General features: G+C 40.6%; 3 protein-coding genes across 4 annotated transcripts in view; 1 reads left to right on the top strand and 2 right to left on the bottom strand.

Annotated features, from left to right (window-relative positions):
- Nucleotides 1-5,748, top strand: part of LOC138859961 (inactive histone-lysine N-methyltransferase 2E-like) — a 6,740-nt gene extending 992 nt beyond the window's left edge. The window contains exons 2-3 of the mRNA XM_070116501.1: nucleotides 2,704-2,769; nucleotides 3,677-5,748. Coding sequence (XP_069972602.1) covers nucleotides 2,704-2,769; nucleotides 3,677-5,641 — 2,031 coding nt within the window. The 3' untranslated portion in view covers nucleotides 5,642-5,748. The remainder of the gene's footprint in view (nucleotides 1-2,703; nucleotides 2,770-3,676) is intronic.
- A 605-nt stretch (nucleotides 5,749-6,353) lies between these two features.
- On the bottom strand, nucleotides 6,354-13,888 carry LOC113802016 (mitochondrial glutathione transporter SLC25A40). Of its 2 annotated transcripts, none has more exons than XM_027352490.2 (7): nucleotides 13,640-13,888; nucleotides 10,821-11,008; nucleotides 8,973-9,252; nucleotides 8,674-8,772; nucleotides 8,287-8,384; nucleotides 7,940-8,021; nucleotides 6,354-6,757 (listed from the first exon to the last, which is right to left on the bottom strand). In XM_027352490.2, the coding sequence occupies exons 1-7, from the start codon at nucleotides 13,707-13,709 to the stop codon at nucleotides 6,555-6,557; spliced, it is 1,020 nt and encodes a 339-aa protein (XP_027208291.1). In that variant the 5' UTR covers nucleotides 13,710-13,888; the 3' UTR covers nucleotides 6,354-6,554. The 2 variants fall into 2 exon arrangements, with proteins under 2 accessions (XP_027208291.1, XP_027208292.1); XM_027352491.2 differs by having other exon boundaries at nucleotides 7,961-8,021.
- A 2,753-nt stretch (nucleotides 13,889-16,641) lies between these two features.
- LOC113802021 (2-hydroxy-3-oxopropionate reductase) overlaps nucleotides 16,642-20,000 on the bottom strand; it is a 7,594-nt gene continuing 4,235 nt past the window's right edge. Inside the window, exons 4-8 of the mRNA XM_070117143.1 lie at nucleotides 18,759-18,877; nucleotides 18,290-18,436; nucleotides 17,924-18,041; nucleotides 17,504-17,685; nucleotides 16,642-16,996 (exon numbers count right to left, since the gene is read on the bottom strand). Of these exons, the coding sequence (XP_069973244.1) occupies nucleotides 16,790-16,996; nucleotides 17,504-17,685; nucleotides 17,924-18,041; nucleotides 18,290-18,436; nucleotides 18,759-18,877 (773 nt within the window). The 3' untranslated portion in view covers nucleotides 16,642-16,789. The remainder of the gene's footprint in view (nucleotides 16,997-17,503; nucleotides 17,686-17,923; nucleotides 18,042-18,289; nucleotides 18,437-18,758; nucleotides 18,878-20,000) is intronic.

Below are 20,000 nucleotides of genomic sequence, written 5' to 3'. Positions count from 1 at the left end.
TATAAACGTACATGCACATACACAATATACTATAGATACATGACGCGCGCGCGCGCACGTACACACACACACACACACACACACACACACACACACACACACACACACACACACACACACACACACACACACACACACACACACACACACACACACACACACATGTGGCAGGCTTTTGTGAGATGTGAACTATTTTTATCAGATACCTTAATGCGAACTGTGAGGCTAATGTCCCCGCCCTCGTATCATTATTACGAAGAACCTATGCTATGAATTGCTCTCAAAAGTCGGAGTGAGAAAATAAGGAGAGAAAACGAGAAAGGGACAGAGAGAGGGACAAAAAGAGAGACAAAGTAAGATAAAATAAGAAAGAGAGAGAGGGAATGAAAATAAGAGCAAGCGAGGAAGAGCGAGGGAGAGGGAGAGGGAAAGGGAGAGAGAGGGAGAGAGAGAGAGAGAGAGAGAGAGAGATTCACTATTTATTATATATGCTTAATTAAATGGTGTTCCTACAGGTTGGAATCAGAAGACGAAATTATCAAGTGGCCATTTCTCATGATTTTGGCAATTCCTTCATATCTGGCCAGTCTAGCCCTCGCCCAGTCCTAAATAAAAATGAAAATTAGATCACTAAAAAAAATAACAGGACAGACAGACGCGGAAACTCCTATATTGTACAAACACAACTATATATATATACACGATCTATGTTAAGTCTAGCCGAGTTTCGAGAGCAAATTTTTTTTATCCAGAAATGCGTATTAAGATATTCGACAGAAGCTGAGGTTCTCATCGTAAATATGTCAGAGTCGCCGAGATTCCTAACACTTAGATACAGATACTATATATTTAATACATGGATGCGCGTGCTTATGTGGGGGGAGAGAGAGAGAGAGAGAGAGAGAGAGAGAGAGAGAGAGAGAGAGAGAGAGAGAGAGAGAGAGAGAGAGAGAGAGAGAGAGAGAGAGAGAGAGAGAGAGAGAGAGAGAGAGAGAGAGAGAGAGTGAGAGAGTGAGAGAGTGAGAGAGAGAGTGAGAGAGTGAGAGAGAGAGAGAGAGAGAGAGAGAGAGAGAGAGAGAGAGAGAGAGAGAGAGAGAGATAGACCGACAGACAGAGAGGGAGAGAGAAACAGAAAGACAGACCGCAGACAGGCAGAGAGAGAGAGACAGACAGACAGACCGACCGACCGCAGACAGGCAGATAGATAGAGAGAAAGAGAAACAGACAGACAAAGAGAAAGACAAACAGACAGACAGACAGACCGACCGCAGACAGGCAGATAGATAGATAGAGAGAGAAACAGACAGACAAAGAGAGAGACAAACAGACAGACTGACAGACCGACCGCAGACAGGCAGATAGAGAGAGAGAGAGAGAAACAGACAGACAAAGAGAGAGACAAACAGACAGACATACAGACAGACCGCAGACAGGCAGATAGATAGAGAGAAAGAGAAACAGACAGACAAAGAGAAAGACAAACAGACAGAGCTCGAAAAGCGAGAGAGAGAAGGAGCGAGCGCGTGTGTACCATCATTCAGAAATCGAATTTTCAACACTGCACGCCGACCCTCATTCCCAGCTGGAGTGTTATGGACGACAGGGAACACCAGAATAAAAAAGTCATGCGAATTACATGATTACATGTTTTTTTCTCTCTCTCTCTCTCTCTCGCGAGGGATGGAATATATGCTGCGCGTGACACAGCATTTTTTGCGCGTGTTAGTCATGCGAGGAGGCCGACCCTGACCCTCTGACTGTCATGACGGTACAGCTGACAAGTGACCAGAACTCTCCTCCTCTCTCGCCCCCCCCCTTCCTCCTCCTCTCTCGCCCCCCTCCACCGCCTCCTCTCTCATCCTCATATCTCGTCTCCCTCCACCTCCTCTCTCGTCTCCCTCCACCTCCTTCTCTCACGTCCCCTTCCACCTCCTCTTCTCTCATCCTCCTCTCTATATCTCCCCATTCCCCTCCCCGCCCATCACCCTCCATTCACCCCCTCCCCCCGCAGTCAATCCTCCTGTTCTCCATGCTTCCCCTCCTCTTTCATACCCCTCCCTTTCCCCTCCATGCCCCTTTCCCCTCCCCTCTCATACCCCTCCCTTTCCCTTCCCCTCCCCTTCCATTCCCCCCCCATGCCCCCTTCCCCTACCCTCTCAATACCCCTCCTTTCCCCCTCCATTCCTCTCCAGTCCCTCCCCTTGTCCTCCATCTTGCTTCCCCTTCCCATCCACCCCCTCCTCCCCCCTCCCTTTCACCCCCTCCCCTCCCCTCCTCCTCATAAATCGTGGAATGGATCCGAGATTTCCTGTCAATGATTCTCTCTTTTTTTTTTTTTTCTTTCAAGAATTTCGTAACTGATGACTTTTGTGAATGTCTTGCTTTTGAACGCGCCGTTTCGAAAGCTGTTGAATAATTTTCCCGATGTCGCGTCATGGGACTGTGAATATGTAAAAAAAAAGACATTTTCGTTTTCTTATGTATGCTTGTGTGTTTTTTTAACGATAAGAAAGGATTATTTCGTTAATGACAATTCCCTTTGCTTTTGGAATTGATTATATTAATATGTTTAATAAGATCTCCGAATCCGAGGCACTATTAAAAAATAAATAAATAAATAAATAAGTGTCCCCTCGAAACCCTGAGAATTTAACTTGAAAGAAAACGGAATCTTACATACCAAACCTTCTTTCGTTTTTTCAGGTCATTCTGTCACTCTCTCTCCTGGTGGGGGTCAGCTCCGTCAGCATCCCGGTCACCGATCAGGCCGTAAGTTCATCCTTCTCATATTTCTTCTCCATTGCCCATTCGAAAATAAGTGAACTGTAAAATAGTGAACTCATTTTAGGATTTATTTCGTATTCTCCTTTCAGTGGGCTACGTATTGTCATCATTTTCGTGTGTAAATGTATTTTCTTTTATGAAAAAGTGTATTGTAGACGGATTTTATAAATATATTTTTTAAACATATGAACACGTGCGCACATAATTAGGTTAGTTGGTTGGTACCTTTTTCTCTTCCTTTTTTCACTTACTTTTGCTCGTTATTGGTCAATTAAGGTTAAATTTACACACACACACACACACACACGTACACGCACACACACACACACACACACACACACAAACACATACACGTACACACACACACATACACGTACACGCAAACGCACACGTACACACGCACACATACACACAATAACATTGATATGTACAACAATAATAATGACGACGACGATAATGATGATGATGATGATGATAGTAATAATAACAATAATAATGATAATTATGTTGATGATGATGATGATAATGATAATAATAATGATTATCTATATCATTATAATTAAAATCATTATTATTATAATAATAATTATTATTATTACAACAGTGTTACTACAGCTTTAGAAATAAATATAATAATAATAATAATAATAATAATAATAATAATCATGATAATAATAAAAATAACAATAACCATAATAATAACTGTAATAAGAAATAGTAATGATAATAATATTCAAATAACAGTAACACCAACAATAATAACATTAATAATAATAATAATAATAATAATGATAATAATCACAATGATAATAATAATGACAACGATTACAATAAGCAGCCATGACCTACAGTCCTCCCTCTCCCGCCCCCCTCACCCGCCCCTCTCCCGCAGCTGGACTACGTGTTTTCGTACGGCGTCAACGACGACAAATCGGGCAGCAGCTTCGGCCACCACGAGACGACGGACGGCCAGAAGACGGCGGGCGAGTACCGCGTCGCCCTCCCCGACGGCCGCCTGCAGGTGGTCAAGTACACGGCGGACGAAAACGGCTACAACGCCGTCGTCACGTACGAGGGCGTGGCTAAGCACCCTGACGAAGACCCTCACGCCCCCGCCTCCCCTGCCCCTGCAGCGGTGACAACTGTTCACCCGCCCACTGCCCTGGCGCCCACGCACCCTCCTGCGGTTCTCCCTGCCCCGACGCACCCTCATCACGCCTTCCCGTCGCCCACGCCCCCCTCCCGTGCCCTCCCGGTCCCGGCGCACCCGCAGATTCCTCCTCATCCCTCGGCATTCCCGGCCCCACTCCCCGTGCCCTCGAACGACATCCACCGCCTCCCGGGCCCTGGCTTCGCTGGTCATTTCCCTCGGCCAGAGCCTGTGCGCCCTCGGCCTCAACTCATCAGCGTGAATGGCGTGCCCCTCGGCCACCCTGGAGGCCCCGTCTTCCCTCACGTAACACAGGGTCCACAGCATTCGGCGCATATCCCCCCGCACGCAGTCCTTCAGTTTGGGCCAGGTCATCCCGCAGTGGCAGAACACCCCCCTCCGGCAGATTTGTCCCTTTTTGTCCCTGAAGAAGATCTACACACGGCTGACTTCCCAAGCATTTTGTCCAATGCGGTTCCTCTGCATTTTGGTAACGCTGTTCCTCTTCCTGGTCCTCCTGTTCCCCAACACCATGTTGCTAGACACCCTGGAAATCCTTTCCCCCTTCGTCCTATCAGCAGACACCATGGTACTCCTATTCCTCATAGTACTACTCCCATCTCCCATCATGTCACCCCTGTACCTCATCATATTGATCCGACAGACCACCATGTCACTCCAGTCCCTCATGTTGGGTCATTCGTCCATGATATTACCCCAATTCATGACGTGACTCGCGCCCCACATCATAGCAAGCAAATTTCCCACCATGTCAACCCGGTTGCACACCACAGCCCCGTAGTTCATCATATCAACTCTGTTCCACAGAACGTCCCAGCCCATGTCGGTCCAGGTCCCCTCTTGCCCAACTCCCTGCCCCTCCTTCCGAATTCAAGTCCTTTCCACGCTGGCGCAGTTCCCCTTCACAACGGCCCGGTGCCAGTCACGCCCTCCCCAGGTCTCCACCACGGCCATGAACACCTCCCACACCACCCCACCAATCTCCCTCATCATCCTACCCTTATCCCACACCATACGAGTCCCATTACACACCACACCAGCCCGGTCACTCACCACTCCACTCCTATCCCACACCATACGAGTCCCATTATACACCACACCAGCCCGGTCACTCACCACTCCACCCCTATCCCACACCATACGAGTCCCATAACACATCACTCTTCAACAATCCCACACCATACTAGTCCTATTACACACCACACCAGCCCCATTACTCACCACACCAGCCCTATCCCACATCATACACGTCCCATTACACGCCACACCAGCCCCATCATACACAAGACTACACCTATTCCACTCCACACAAGTCCCATTACACATCACTCCTCACCCATCCCACACCACACAAGCCCCATTACACACCACACCAACCCAATCCTACACCACAGCACCCCTCTCCCACACCATTCGAATCCCATCCTGCCACACTCCAACCCGATACCACATCACTCGACCCCATTGCCAGGCCCACACCAGTCCGTACCCTTCCATCCTCCAGCTTCTATTCGAAACAAAGGAGTCCGAACAGCCAAGTCCTTCCGCAACATCTTAGGAGGGAGCGACATCCCACCCTTCCTCCCCGGGGCGCCAACCCTGGACCGAGGACAGTACCTTCGCCATAAGGGCCTCGACAGACCGGGCAGATCGCCTCATCCTGCAACAGAATCCAAAGAAGAATGATCGACACATTTTAGAATAAGATTTAAGTATATTTTTATATATTGTTATGGCATTTTATGTATAAATAATAAAATAAACATGCACATTAATGCTATGCTCTTTCATTATAGCCCAGCATCTACCTTCTTCGTTTTCTTTATCACTCTCTTCTTTCTTATTTTGTCTTCCTTCTCGCTGTTGTCCTTTTCACTTCATTTTTTCCAATTTCTTGTCATCTGGCTCTGAAGTCTTCATTTTCAAAATGTTGCTCCTCCATTTAATGAATATCAGATAAGTAATAAGCCATATGCAATACATTACTTCATTTTTACACATGGTGGTCCACCAATATTCCTCTGCCAACTGCATCCATTGAAAAAGTTCACCAAATACTAGGTGAACAAAATTAGTCAACTATGGGAATGGCTGATTTATTTACTCATAAGTAAATAACTTTTTAGAAAGTGTATTGTGGTTCCCTCACTGAAGGAAAAAATGTCAACATACTCAGATTAAACATTGGTATCCTGGAGACTTACAGTACTTTTTAAGTGGGCTTGGATTGTTGTCAATCACTCCAATGGTCACTCACCAGCCAAAAATAGCCACTTTTATTCACTAAAAAAATTTGGTGTGATAATTTTGGTTCATAACATTCCACTCCATTCTGTTGGGAGTGGATCTTCTTTGGGATATATGAACTTTTAAAAAGCAAGTCTATTGATACTACATATCATATAAATCTCTTTATTTTGAGTACATTTCTCACACTTATAACCAAGTGTCTTCCTTCTTTGAGTATGTATCTAATACATAAAGTATAATCTGCTTTACATGACACCTCCAATTCATAAAATTTGTTATATTAGATAACAACTATACATGCTCTTTGAGCAACTTCCTTGAACTAACATAGTATACACTCCAAACAAAATCAAGTATCAACTACCACTGATTTGCGTTTTCTAAAAATCCTTTTAGCATATTCATAAGTGGATATCATGATAGCACATGCAGGCATCACTTTGGCGAGACGTGGTACCAGTCCGGCAAAAAGTCCTCTGAAGCCCTGTTGTCTATAGATGTTCTGTAGCATGGTTCTAGTGGATCCAACACTTTCTGTACCTTTTGCAGGATCTGTGGAAAGGAACAATGCCGTATAAATAAACTTTCAACAATACATGTATTCCATTTAATATTCAGCTCTTAATGTCAACAGCAATAACATTTATATAAATAGCATTATATAAAAAAAACCCTGAAAACTCAATGAAAGGGGAAATAACCTTCTCTTACATATCTTATTACTGGTTCTTTTACTGGAATTACAAAATGAAGAAGAGGTAAGGTGGGCCAAAATTGCAGTTTTAACACAGTGTTGCCAGGAAGGCAAGATGAAAGGTCATGTCCAATGTGTCCTTGTGTTTACTGATTTTCTTTACACAAAAATGGCTCCACAAGTCTCACCTGTTTATCCTTTTCTTTAATTTTCGGAAAAAAAAAATCACTCTCTCTTGCTATCACTATTGTTCATAACTTTATACTACTCAGAAGTAGTGGCTAGTTTCATTTTCATTTTTGTGTACATGTTATTGTGTTTGTGCTTGTGTTCATTATAATACTCATAACATTGAATAGCATTAAAAATATATAATTTACCCCAAGAAATAAAGAAAGGGAAAATAAGCCAAGGACACATAAGCTTACTAATTGGCTCCTTGGTGGCTGAGCCATCTATGTGCAAACTAAATTCACAAAAGAAAACAGTAGACATAGTGATTGCCTGGCACCGACCAGTGGATTAATGATTCATATGTATATAACAAATATAGTGTAGAGACCCTAACATGCTCTCCTTTCCAAGGATATTAATCATGCTTCTGACAACCCTGAGCATGTAAAGATAATTCCTACTTACAACAGATATAAGAAAATACAGATTTTATATAAAGGCTCTTCAAAAAGCATGAGATGGAGTAGAAAGGAAAATATATATATATAAATGTAAGTTCAAAGCACTTCATAATGAAGTAAATTAACTTATAACGGCTAAAAATGATACATAACACCGCTTTAAAAGTCATTTGAACGTAAGAAGTGGACAAAAAGTAAAAGAAAATGCTGAAGATGAAGAAAAAAAGTGCACATTCATCCAAAGCGTCTTATGATCAAACAAAATCTTTTAAGATGGCTAAATACAACTTTTATGATAGTTTGTTACACTTTTTTTTTCTTAATTATACAGTACCCAGAGCTCATGCAAAGAAACATCAAGACAAAAGTGACCAAAAGTATGTCTGCTTCTCCTTTTAAGCTGACCTGCAAATATTGCCTTCTCACCGATTTCAATCTGTCGATGTGTCTTAATAACATCTAGTGGAAGGGTGAGAGCACCAGCAATCTGAAAAGGGAGAGAAAATATATAAAAATACAACTAATCCTCCAATGTATCTACAATGATCCTCTTCTGAAAACACGAATCACTTTATCTTGCACTGTCCAAGCATACATAACATTTCTTCCTAGGAGATTTCTTTCTGTTAATAAAACCTAACAATGTAATAAGCAATAAGTAACTAAGTTCCATCACTTCAACCTTCCCATTCCACAAATCAAAATTTTCATCTCTAGTTGCTATCTCATTTGCTACAAAACGTTCAACTTACTCCGCCAGATAATGCTCCAGCAATTAATGTAAAGGTGAATGTGGGGTATTCTTGCTTCATTAACTTTTTCTGCTTCTCGTAGGTATACCAGTATAATACTGTAAAAAAGAAGAATACCAGATAAGGAAATTACTTCCAAAAATTCACGAGCAGTTTTGTAATATGAATTTCATTATGTTATCGTTCTTCTTTGAACACCATACAATTTAGAGAGATGGATGGAGATGTTTGGAAAAGCAGAGAGAGAGAAAAAAAGTAAAAGTAAAAGTATAAAAAAGGTAAAACACACAGAGGCAGAGTGAAAGAATCAATAAGATAGTGAAAAAAAGAGAATGAGTTTGAGAGTGGAGGAAGACATCTCAAGCCACTGCCCTGCTAGAGACCTACTCGAAAATGGAACATCTCGTAGAATTGTTGGAACCCAGCCCCGCCATAGGCTTACTATTCCTTCCCTTGCTATTTGTGTTCGTAGGACTTCTCCCACTTCTGTGGAAATAAAAATAAAAATCTTATAAGCTGGACACTTTCATAGAGTTTATTTTAATGTAAAACCTATTGGAAAATATCTGTAAACAGAATTTTATGCCTTCAGCTTTCAAAAATATTACACCACTATCATCATCATCCACCATAACAGTTCAGTTTCTTATGAAAGCATTTCCTTTACCTGTTTTACTGTTACATACCTCTATATGACATACTCTTAGCTTGCATCTTTGTTCTGACGAGCTCAAAAGGAGAGACTAGCGTCACAGACCAGACTCTAGCCAGACCTCCTGCCAGCCCTCCTGCCCATGAGGGTGGACCTCCTGTTTCTTCTGGAGCAAACTGATGGAATTTCGATCGCAGTTGCTCATAGGAGGTGAAGTATATAACTGTGTTTGGCACAGCTACAACTAGTGTTGGTGGAAGGCCCGACCACAGGGACTGTATGCCTTCCTGCCTAGATATCTTGACAAATGCATCCTGAAAAATTATTTCATTATATAGTTATGAAAAATTTAATAATTAATCAACCAATAAGAAATATGCAAATCAATATTTATTTCTTGGGTCTAGGAGACTTGACCATCATGGCATGAACATGTCATCATGGAAATATTTCACTGAGGGCCAGGGTGATGGGAATGACGTGCCACAAATGCACAAAGCTCTTGGAATGTCCTTAGACTAAGTGGGCATTTAGAAAGGGTCTTTTGCAATATTCCTATCAGTAAAAGAATGTGGAATATACCATCCATGTGCAGGTTGTATTGCGTAAAATTTAATATTAGGGAAAAATGTTAAAAGGCACAAATGACAAAATGTTACTTCTTGTTCTCATTATAAACTGAGTAATGGGCAACCTAGAAATTGCAAGGATAACAGTCTATTACCATCAGGATAAAGCATATCAAATGACAAATATTGACTTTAGAAAATGGCAAAAAAATACTATTAATAATAAATAAATAAATAAATAATAATGCTTAAGCAGAAAAAGAAATCATAACATTGCAAAGGAGAAGCAAGGAGTCTTGACACTGCACATGAGAGTTCTTGTGCACCAGGCCTACAGGTCACACAGTTGTGACAGTAGCCACTCAAGTAAGCCTAATGCCCAGATTTTGGGACGTGCATGCAGCAAAGCACCCAGGTCCAATGAGTTAATTAGGAACATCTATCCTGTGTTAAATCTGGGTGCTTCCCAGCTTGCATGTGGACCAAAACCCAGGCATTAGGTTTACTTCAGTGGGAACTCTCCAAGGTGTTTGTCTACTAGGCATTCCCACTGTGTTGTAAGGGGGGATGCATGCATGCACACTCCTACTATTTCTCTATTCTGTTTATATCTGTACTTATATCTATATCTATGTCAACATCTATGTTAATATTTCTATTTCTATTACTTTATTAGTAAGTCAATCAATATACTTATACAGAGAAATACATTATATGAGGCTAGGATGAAGCAACATATTACAAGGTTTGTAGCTCATACTCTAGAGAGGCAAGTCTTTAATAACAGGAAAATTCTTTCACCAATGTATTTTTCCTGCTATAACAATGGGTTAGAAATGTGGATTACATGTGGAAAGGTATGAATGAGACAACTAAATTAGTCTATAGGAGAAAAAACTAGTGAGTGACCAGAGAGGATTGGAAAGGCTGATGCAGGAAATTATGAATGAAGCAAAATATACATATACACTTGGGAGCTTTAAAAAGGAAAATGGCAGGTCAAATCTGTAGGAGACATGACAACAGGTAGACAAAGATGGTTATAGCCTGAGAAATAGGTAACACAAGGAGGCATGACCAAAGACAAGATGGTATCATGAAATAACAAAATTTGGTGGCTAGAACTGGACACAAAGCGAAGAAAGAGAATGAAGTTTAGGAGAGGCTTCTATCCTGCAGTGGAATGATACAGGCTGATGATGATGACGATGATCATGATGATGACATAAGCATATGCTGTGCAACACATACAATAATCAGAGTATAATCCTATGTAGATACTTCATTACAAACAGAAACATTAGACAACTTACTACAGTTCCATTCAACTGTACTGGAACAGGTCTGTTGTACCAAGGTGCACTCTCTGGATGTGTACATATGGTTCTTGCACAATTGCAGATGTGATCCATGAGGCCATTGCAGTACAAGAAGCAAGAACGCTCAAGCTGCGCTCTTTGCTGTGCTTGGATGCGTACCTTGACTACGTCGAATGGAGTCACTGAAAGGATTCAGGAGCCATTAACTAAAATACCACAAAGTTGAAAAAAATAGTTATTATTCCCCTAACACATAAACTGGCAAAAATAGCAAGACTAATATGAAAATCAAAAAATTTCAGCAGAACTCTGTGTCAACACTATGTGCACAAGCTTCCCCAAAGATCCTAGCCTCCCACCATCAGTGCGTGCCTTCCTGACAGAGAGGGAAGTTGTGTCCACCAGAGCTCCCTGAGTTATAATCACTGCTTAAATGAGCATTAATTTTCTGAATGCTGTGATTACAGAAAGGCTAATTATGTTTAGTTCTTGTAAGAGAAGATAGCAAATTTAACATTTATTTGTATGTCTCTAATGATTTCTAGAGTTTGCCAATAACATAATCATACAATAATTTCCATCTTAAATAAAATACACAGCCATAGAAAGACAAATATATGACCATTAATACATCTAAAGCAGAGGTTCTTAACTTTTTTAGAGTCACACACCCTTTTAAAACCCTGATGAAAGCTATGCACTGCCTTCCCCAAAAATATTTACATAAACACAATTTTGCAAGCAATGAGTATTATGTACTTTTTTATTGTGATTTGATTGTCTTATATATACAAGAGATACACAAAGTATTATCAAACTTTTAAGTAAACAATAAAAATATATACTCCCCTTTATGCAAAGAGTATATTAAACATTACTGTCAATTCTTATATGATCTTATCCTCCTGAAACTCATCCTTGGATCCACTAGGGGTCCATAGGTGGGTTTCCCTGGTGCATGGCTTGTAAGCATGGCCTACATAAATACTCATATATGGTATCTAGACTCCTTACCTCCCTTTTTCCTTATTATCTGTTTCTGCATAAGTATGCTTTACTTTTTTGCCAATTTCCAAGGTCTATATTTGTCATCTGTTAGTTCCACATAACAAAGTGCTACAATTTTGGTATTGATGGATTCCTCTCACTCCCTACTATCCAAATATATAGAAATTACTGTGCAGAAACCACCCAAACCCCCACATTTTTGGTCAGGATAACAGGATAAGGCATGAAAGGTACAAGGGAATTTGCAGTGTAAAATGTGAATAGTATATACAGAATCAGTCACTAAATTGTTTAATGCGACCCCTTCCCATGGGGGCAGCCAATCCCTGCCCAGGAAAACAAATAATCCTCCATGTATTCAGAACAGGAGACAGCATCAGACACATTCAGCATTGGGCGTTCCTGCTTGTCAGTCATTTGCTCTCTCCTGCCATGAATACATGGAGGATTCTTTGTATTCCATTGTAGGATTTGGAAGGCATAGCCCCCTGCATAAGACAATATAATGACTGGTTCTGTGTATATTATTCATATTATACCCTACAATTTCCCTGGTACCTCTCATTCCCTCCCCCACTACTGGGGCCAAGATGGGGGGTTTTCTGTTTGATATTATCTATACATTTGGATAGTAAAGAGTGAGAGGAATCCATTAATACCAAAATTATTGTGATCCAGAACTATTGTGTTAAATTACTTTCATTAACCACTCAAATTTTCGTCAGTCCACATTAGTACTTCAGAAAACTTGTGTATGATTTTATGAAATAGTTTAGCACATAATTAAAGCTTGTGTATATAGATGTATAGTAATTAATTTAGAATTGCTAAATATTCTTCTTTCTGACTTTCTGACTGACTCTTCAAGGCAAATGTAATTTACACAAAATAATATTATTTTCTTATTCATAAGTGAGTTCACTGCTTTATAGAATATCAATTTCAGCAATATTCTGTTTTTCCTGTCCTTTTTTTCAACAGATTCTGAGGCTACTATAGTGACATTAGTCCAACATGCAGTCGTAAGAAATCTTCATACCACATATCAACATATTTTTTTCACTCTCACCAAGGAAATTAAGGGGTAAAAAATGAATAGTATACACAGAACCTGTCATTAAACAAAGAATCCTCCATGTATTCACAGTAGGAGAGAGCATATGACTGCCATGCTTGAGTGGCGTTTTCTGTCAGACACTTTCTCCTGCAGTGAATACGTGGAGGTTTAGGGCAGCAGCTGCCCACTGGGGAGGTGGCAGGGGGCTCGGCCCCATGCATTAGACAATACAGTGTCTGATTCTATATAGATTATTCATATTTTAACTCACAATTTTTCTGGTACTATTTATGCCCTCCCCTGCTATCAGGAACAAGTCTGTTGCTAAAGGGGGTGGGAGGGTTTCCAGGCAGTAAAATCTACATATTTCCATTGTAGACAGTGAGAGGAATCCAACAATACTGAAATCATTGCGATCCGTTATGCAGACACGTTAGAAAAATATACTTCTCCATATTATACAAATGTCATAATTTCCAGATGACATGACGCATGGCATTCAAAAATACCCGCTTCTCACTACAAAATTACTCCTAATCATTATCGAAATCCATCTTGATGGGGCAAAACTGATCCTTTCATAATAACTAGTTATGAAATCCGTCCCAGAGCAGAAGGTGAAACTGACAACAACATTACACATAACCACCCTACACATAGTAAAATACAACGTATGATACCGATCGAGAAAAGCAACCCAGAAGATTATCTTAAAAAAAAAAACAATACCAAAAAACTCATATCTTACTAAACAGCGATGTGAATACAGCTCCGACGCACGAGGACAGCATCTGTTGACTTGGCTTTAATTCAGACATTTTGACTTCCTATCTCCCCAAAAAGCAATACTTGAGGTCACTGAGTTCCTTTCATCTCACTCACAAAGAGGCTTCGCACCGACAGCTTCCTTCTCATCACCATGATAACGAGTTATATAATGTTTACATGTTCAAGGCTGAGGGTATTTGTGCAAGCGCCGAGTGGGCTACGGCGGTAAATGTTTTGATTTGTTTGCATTCTTCTTGTATTATTAGATATCCCATAAAAACATATAAAAAGTTTAATTTACTCAGTTGTATCCGTCAGATCTATTTCTTTGTCTACATATAGTAGATGCTGATTAATAAGAAGGAAGTCTACGAGCTTAAAATTGTATGACCAAGAATATAACTTTTATAACATGTTTTAACAATGTCTCCCCTTTTTAGAGACAAAAAAGAGAAAGGGAGCAGTGCCTACCTTAAATGTTAAAATGCAGTGCAACTCATTGTGACTATTTTTGTACTGTCGCTAACGCCTTTTGATAAGAAGCGAGAAGAGGCTCTGCAGTAGGATTACTTGCATATATATATATATATATATATATATATATATATATATATATATATATATATATATATATATATATATATCGTATGGTCGATAACAATCAAACTACTGTATCTGTTAATGATGCATCCTTCAGAAGTTGCCATGCAAATAGCTGCAATAGCATATCTAAGAATAATGGTACTTGAATCATATATTTTTTCTGGGAATAAGTTATATCTATGTTCATGATGTTGTTATACTGTTACAGTTACATTTATGGAATATGTTTGAATCATAAACACACAAACACACACACTCACACACTCTCTCTCTCTCTCACACACACACACGCACACACATACATACACACACACACACACACACACACACACACACACACACACACACACACACACACATATATATATATATATATATATATATATATATATATATATATATATATTTAGAGAGAGAGAGAGAGAGAGAGAGAGAGAGAGTTAGAAGAGATGCTCTCGATGTCAGCATCAACTACTGAGGTGCAAGGATTCCAATGATTATATTCACTGAAGCTATTTCGGGAACTAAGTTATATCCTAATCATGAGCGGGAAGGATACGGATATAAAAAGTGGAAGGGACAAGCAAGTATATACCAATATGATGACTTTTAAGATATTACTTTATAAAATCTATTATTATTTATTTTTTATTTATTTATTTATCTATTTATCTATTTATTTTTGCTCTTCTCCCTCTCTCTCTCTCTCTTTCCCTTGCCCTTTCTCTCTCCCTCCCTCCCCCTCCCCTCTTTCTTTCTCTCTCTCTCTCGTTTTTAACGGTCGGTATATTTCCATGTTACTGCAGTATCCATCTTCCCTCATTCGTTTTCCTCCTGTAGTCGATTTTCAAGATCAAATTCAAAACAGTAAATAAATAAAAACATCAATAATTTTATGCTGAAAACTTATACCGGATATTATGGCCTGTCTGGTCAAATTATTTATTCTTTTATTGAATATATATTTCTTCACTGAGGACCTCGTGCTATTTTCATTTTACTTAACCCTACACTAAAAAAAATCAGAAGTAACGTTTATGATGAATTTATATCGTAATTTGAGTGTTTATTACGCTCTACTTATTGATCACAAATTATAAAACAGATATACGAAACCTATCTAGATGGATTCTTTGTTTATCATGATTAGTTTAATTTAATAAAGGTTGATGGCACAGATGGCGTTTAACTTTTTTCAGCATATATGTTTTTATTATGAAATGTCCTGTCATTATTCAGTATGCAAATCAGGTTTATTTCTTGGTCTTCATGCGAAAGAGACCTATTGCAAAGACTGAAGTTTATGAATCTCTGTTGACATGCGATGTGAATGCAACCAATTTCATGTTGATATTCTTTATATGGTATGTGTCATAGTCAAGTCAATTAGTAGATGATGAAGTGACTTTACTAATACCTTTATTTCGTGCTTAAGATTTTAATCGATTCATCTCTCTCTCTCTCTCCCTGCCTCCCCCCCTCTCTCTCCCTCCCTCCCCTCTCTCTCTCTCCCTCCCTCTCCCTCCCTCTCTCACACTCTTTCTCTCTTCTCCCTCTCTCTCTCTACCTCACCAGCAATAATGACAACGTCTGGAATAGCATCAAAACCTTACTGATTCGCCATTCCCGCCTGGTACATCTTTTGAAGATATTCAAGTCATGTGTAGACTGTAGAGTGACTGCGCATACATTTCGTTGTTTCATATCACAGGAACTGCGTTGGAGAGAATTCTGACACTGACTAACTCATTTCTGTTCTCCTTACACGATGTAAATCCAAAATGTTTCACTGACAGTCCCGCTTCGTACCATTCTAAACATGGAAACTTTTAATTTCTTGTGACTTTTTGCCGCAATTTACAAGTATCGTTTGTATAACTGATTCTTTTCGGTCGTTTGTGCTTCGTTGAATATGGTTCGTAGTTTCATGAAGGAGTCTGTTGTTTTTGTATTTCCTATTTGTATTCATTTGTTTGATTACTGTTTATTTGTTTCTTTGTTTGCGCGCGCTTGTGTGTGTGTGTGTGTGTGTGTGTGTGTGTGTGTGTGTGTGTGTGTGTGTGTGTGTGTGTGTGTGTGTGTGTGTGTGTGTGTGTGTGAGTGTGTGTGTGTGTGTGTGTGTGTGTGTGTGTGTGTGTGTGTGTGTGGACAGCATTAGTACTCGGTATTTCCAGAAAGTTATGTGTTTAGGTTTGTATGTATAAAGACAGACACAGGAGTATAATGGAGAAATATGTGGAGAAAAAAAATCTTTACTACACTTTTCAGCTGTACGAGTGACGTAGTGCTGCCTGAACGAACACTTTGTGGTTTTATTCATATTCTAGCAAACCATTTTTTAACGACTCTCCACTTACATAAAACTGTAGAAATAACCTCTCAGATCATAGCATTTAATATTCTCGCTTCAACCAAAAGCCATTAATTACATCAAGACCAAAAAAAATACAGACTTCATTCTTCTACAAATAAACTGCTTTGCCATTTTCCCTCAAACCGCTTATTGGGCTGTCCCATTGTCCCCTCCTTAGCCGATGTTGTTATGGGAGACCACCAGAGAGCCCTTGTAAATCTCGTTATCGTAAGTCCAGTCCTTGAAGTCCTGGACTTGCAGACTCTCGCCCAGTGCCAGCTCGTAGGTCTTGGGAGGGGAGTAGCAGCCCGCCTCGTCGCCCAGCTGGTACTGCGTCCGCCGGTAGATGCTCAGAGCCAGCTGGTGCATGTCCATCGGCACCTGGGGGGGGGGGTCCACGTTAGGTCGGCTGTAGTGCGAATAAGCCTGCTATTCTTCTGGTCTTATTAAGGATTCGTGAGCTAAATAGCCTTAAATAGAGGGTACAGTCCCTGAATAATTCATTTGGATTACATATATCATTAAATGCTACGCTTGATCTGGCCTAACTTTCTCTAGTCTAAGCTAGTCTAACCTAAACGAAATTAATCCAGCTTTACCTAATCTAAACTAACCTAATTGAACTCTAGCTTGAAATAGCTTATCCTAAGGTAATCTAACCCTGAAAGCGCTAGTCTATAAATACTAGCAACCGAGCCTACATATACAAGCAGCTAATCTACAGTTATCGACAACAAAACAAGATAAAACTGCATGAACAGATAACGGAACCAAAAACAGAATTAAGGAAAACCACAACCAAATACCACAACCTCAACCAAAACCCACCGAACCAGAAAAAAAAACAAAAACAAACAATTTAGAAGCTTCCTCATCCGAATCCTTCACCTCGAACTTCCTCGCCATGTCGTATCCGAGCTGGAGGTCCTTGTTCTGCAGCGCCATCGTGAAGCCCGGGTCATACTGGCCGTTGAAGATGAGCGGCGCGCCCGTCTCCCACACGAAGCTGTTGCCGGCGCTCACCCGAATGGCGTCCCAGAAGGTCTTCAGGTTGAGGCCGGACCGTTTGGCTGTGGGGGAGGGGGGGCTTATTATTATTATCGTCTTATTAAGTCTTATTATTAAGGAAAAGTATATAAACTAACGACAGGAAGGACATTTTTGTCAACAGCGAGACAATATGTCACGCTGTTGACAAGACTGTCTTTCCTGTCGTTAGTTCATACACTTTCGCTGCAGTTAGTTTATATACATGATCGCTGAAGTTTCCCAGCAATGCTTGATAGGCTTAATATGTGGTTGTTTTACCCAGCATGAGGACTTCGCCCATGGCAATGATGTGGACGCAGGCGAGCATGTTGGACACCACCTTAACCATCATGGCGGAACCGATCTCGCCGACATAGAAGACTTCGTTATAAGACGCCTGTGGCCCCGAGAAAGAATATTAATCTTATGGAAAAACAACGAATGAAACAACATAGCAAAACATTCTGGAAGTTTCGTAAATGAAAAAATATATACCCTTTTAAAATGGCTTATTCTTAAACATTTTGTTATTGCGTGAAACTAGACTTCTTCAGCAAAGCACATACTGCCTCAGTTTATATTTTAATCACTTAACAACAACAACAAAACAATATAAATCCATTAACTAAATACAAAGCATCTTACGTCAAGAATTGGCCTCATTGCGTCGGCCACCTGCTTGTCCCCGCCGACGTGTACAACCATCTGGCCTTTCTTGAGGGCCTCCAAGCCGCCCGTGATCGGAGCCTCCAGGACGTGGCCGCCCTTCTTCGCTGCCTCTTCCCCGAACGCCTGAAACAAGTCGTAAGGATGGAAAAGACATCTAAGATCAGTGCACTGTTATTGCAAGAGGGAAGTAAAACGTCAACGAAATTGATTGATTTCAGGAATAACATGGGATGCTTCTTGATAATCATAATAAGTGGGAATCAAGAATACTGCATTTTGGTAGAGGAAAAATGGGCATATATGCACACATACACACGCACACACACACACACACACACACATACACACACACACACACATATATATAGATCATCTAATGAAACGCCCATGTTTATCAATTCAGTAAAAGACATGTAAGCCAAGAACTGCGAGCGCCCCATCTCACCAGCGTCTGTTCATAGTCGGTGGTGGAATGGTCGATCCACACTTTGTCCTTGCTCAGCCCCGCCAGGATGCCGTCGGGTCCTTCGGCAGCGGCTTTGACGTTGGGGGGACGTGGCAGCCCTGAGGGAGAACATTTTAAAGGGAAGGAAGAGGAAGGAGGAGGATTTATGAGGTACGAGGAGGAGAGGTGTGGATGGAGGAGAGAGGAGGAGGAAGATCTGCGAGGTCCTCGGAAGAAATTTGTCAAAGGAGGGGAAGAGAAGGATTCGTGAGATCTCTTAGGAGGGAAAGAGGAAGATTCTCAACCCTGAGGAAGATCGGGAAAGGAATAAGGGAGGGAGAATGTAAAAGGAAGGAGAGGGGAGAAAGAAGAGCCGATAAGAAAGAGCTTAAACGAAAATTTAGGGAGAAGTTGAAGACAAGTGAAAATAATAATAATGATACTGATAATAAAGATTATCATCATAACTATTATTATAATGATTAATATAATAATGGTGGTAGTAATAAACAGCAATATGATAAACAAACGAAAAGTATAATATTATTAGAGCAGAGTACCATAAAGCCATATACTCTGAGAAGAGTAAGCGGGCTGCACCAAGACATGAAATCGTCTACAGTGAAGAAAAGAAAAAAATATGGCATTTCAAGCAAAAGTAGACCATTTCCGGCTGGAAAACCAAACCTGAGAAGGTTGCTCCCATTTCAAGAGGAAGCTATTTTTTGTCCCCCTCCCCCCTTCTCTCTCTTTCTCTCTCCCTGTCTCTGTCTCTTTCTCTCTCTCTCTCTCTTCCCCCCTCCCCCCCTCTCTCTCTCTTCCCCCCTCCCTCTCTCTCTCTCCTTTTCTCTTATCTCGCTCTCTCTCTCTCCCTCTATCCTTCATTGCTCTCTCTCTCTCTCTCTCTCTCTCTCTCTCTCTCTCTCTCTCTCTCTCTCTCTCTCTCTCTCTCTCTCTCCCCCCCTCTCTCTCTCTCTCTCTCAGTGCGAATGTTTCATTAGATTTTTCACACGCTGCTAAACCAGTCTCTTCCGCCACTTTTCGCATTGAAATCTGCCAAAGTATACGACGACTTTCGCAATTTTTTGTTGACTTGAATGAACTCAAGCATAAAACAGTAAAATACATTATATAAAATATGTTGTAAGGGTATTGTATGGGTACGTTCAGCATAGGCAGATCCATATATACCTATGTATATATATATACATAGGTAGATCAGTCTCGTCTGCGGCGCCAAGC

Source organism: Penaeus vannamei, chromosome 39 (genome assembly GCF_042767895.1).
Source record: "Penaeus vannamei isolate JL-2024 chromosome 39, ASM4276789v1, whole genome shotgun sequence".
NCBI classification, from domain to species: Eukaryota; Metazoa; Arthropoda; class Malacostraca; order Decapoda; family Penaeidae; genus Penaeus; species Penaeus vannamei.
The sequence above is the reverse complement of the archived record's forward strand: the minus strand, read 5'-3'. Positions and strand labels throughout refer to the sequence as shown.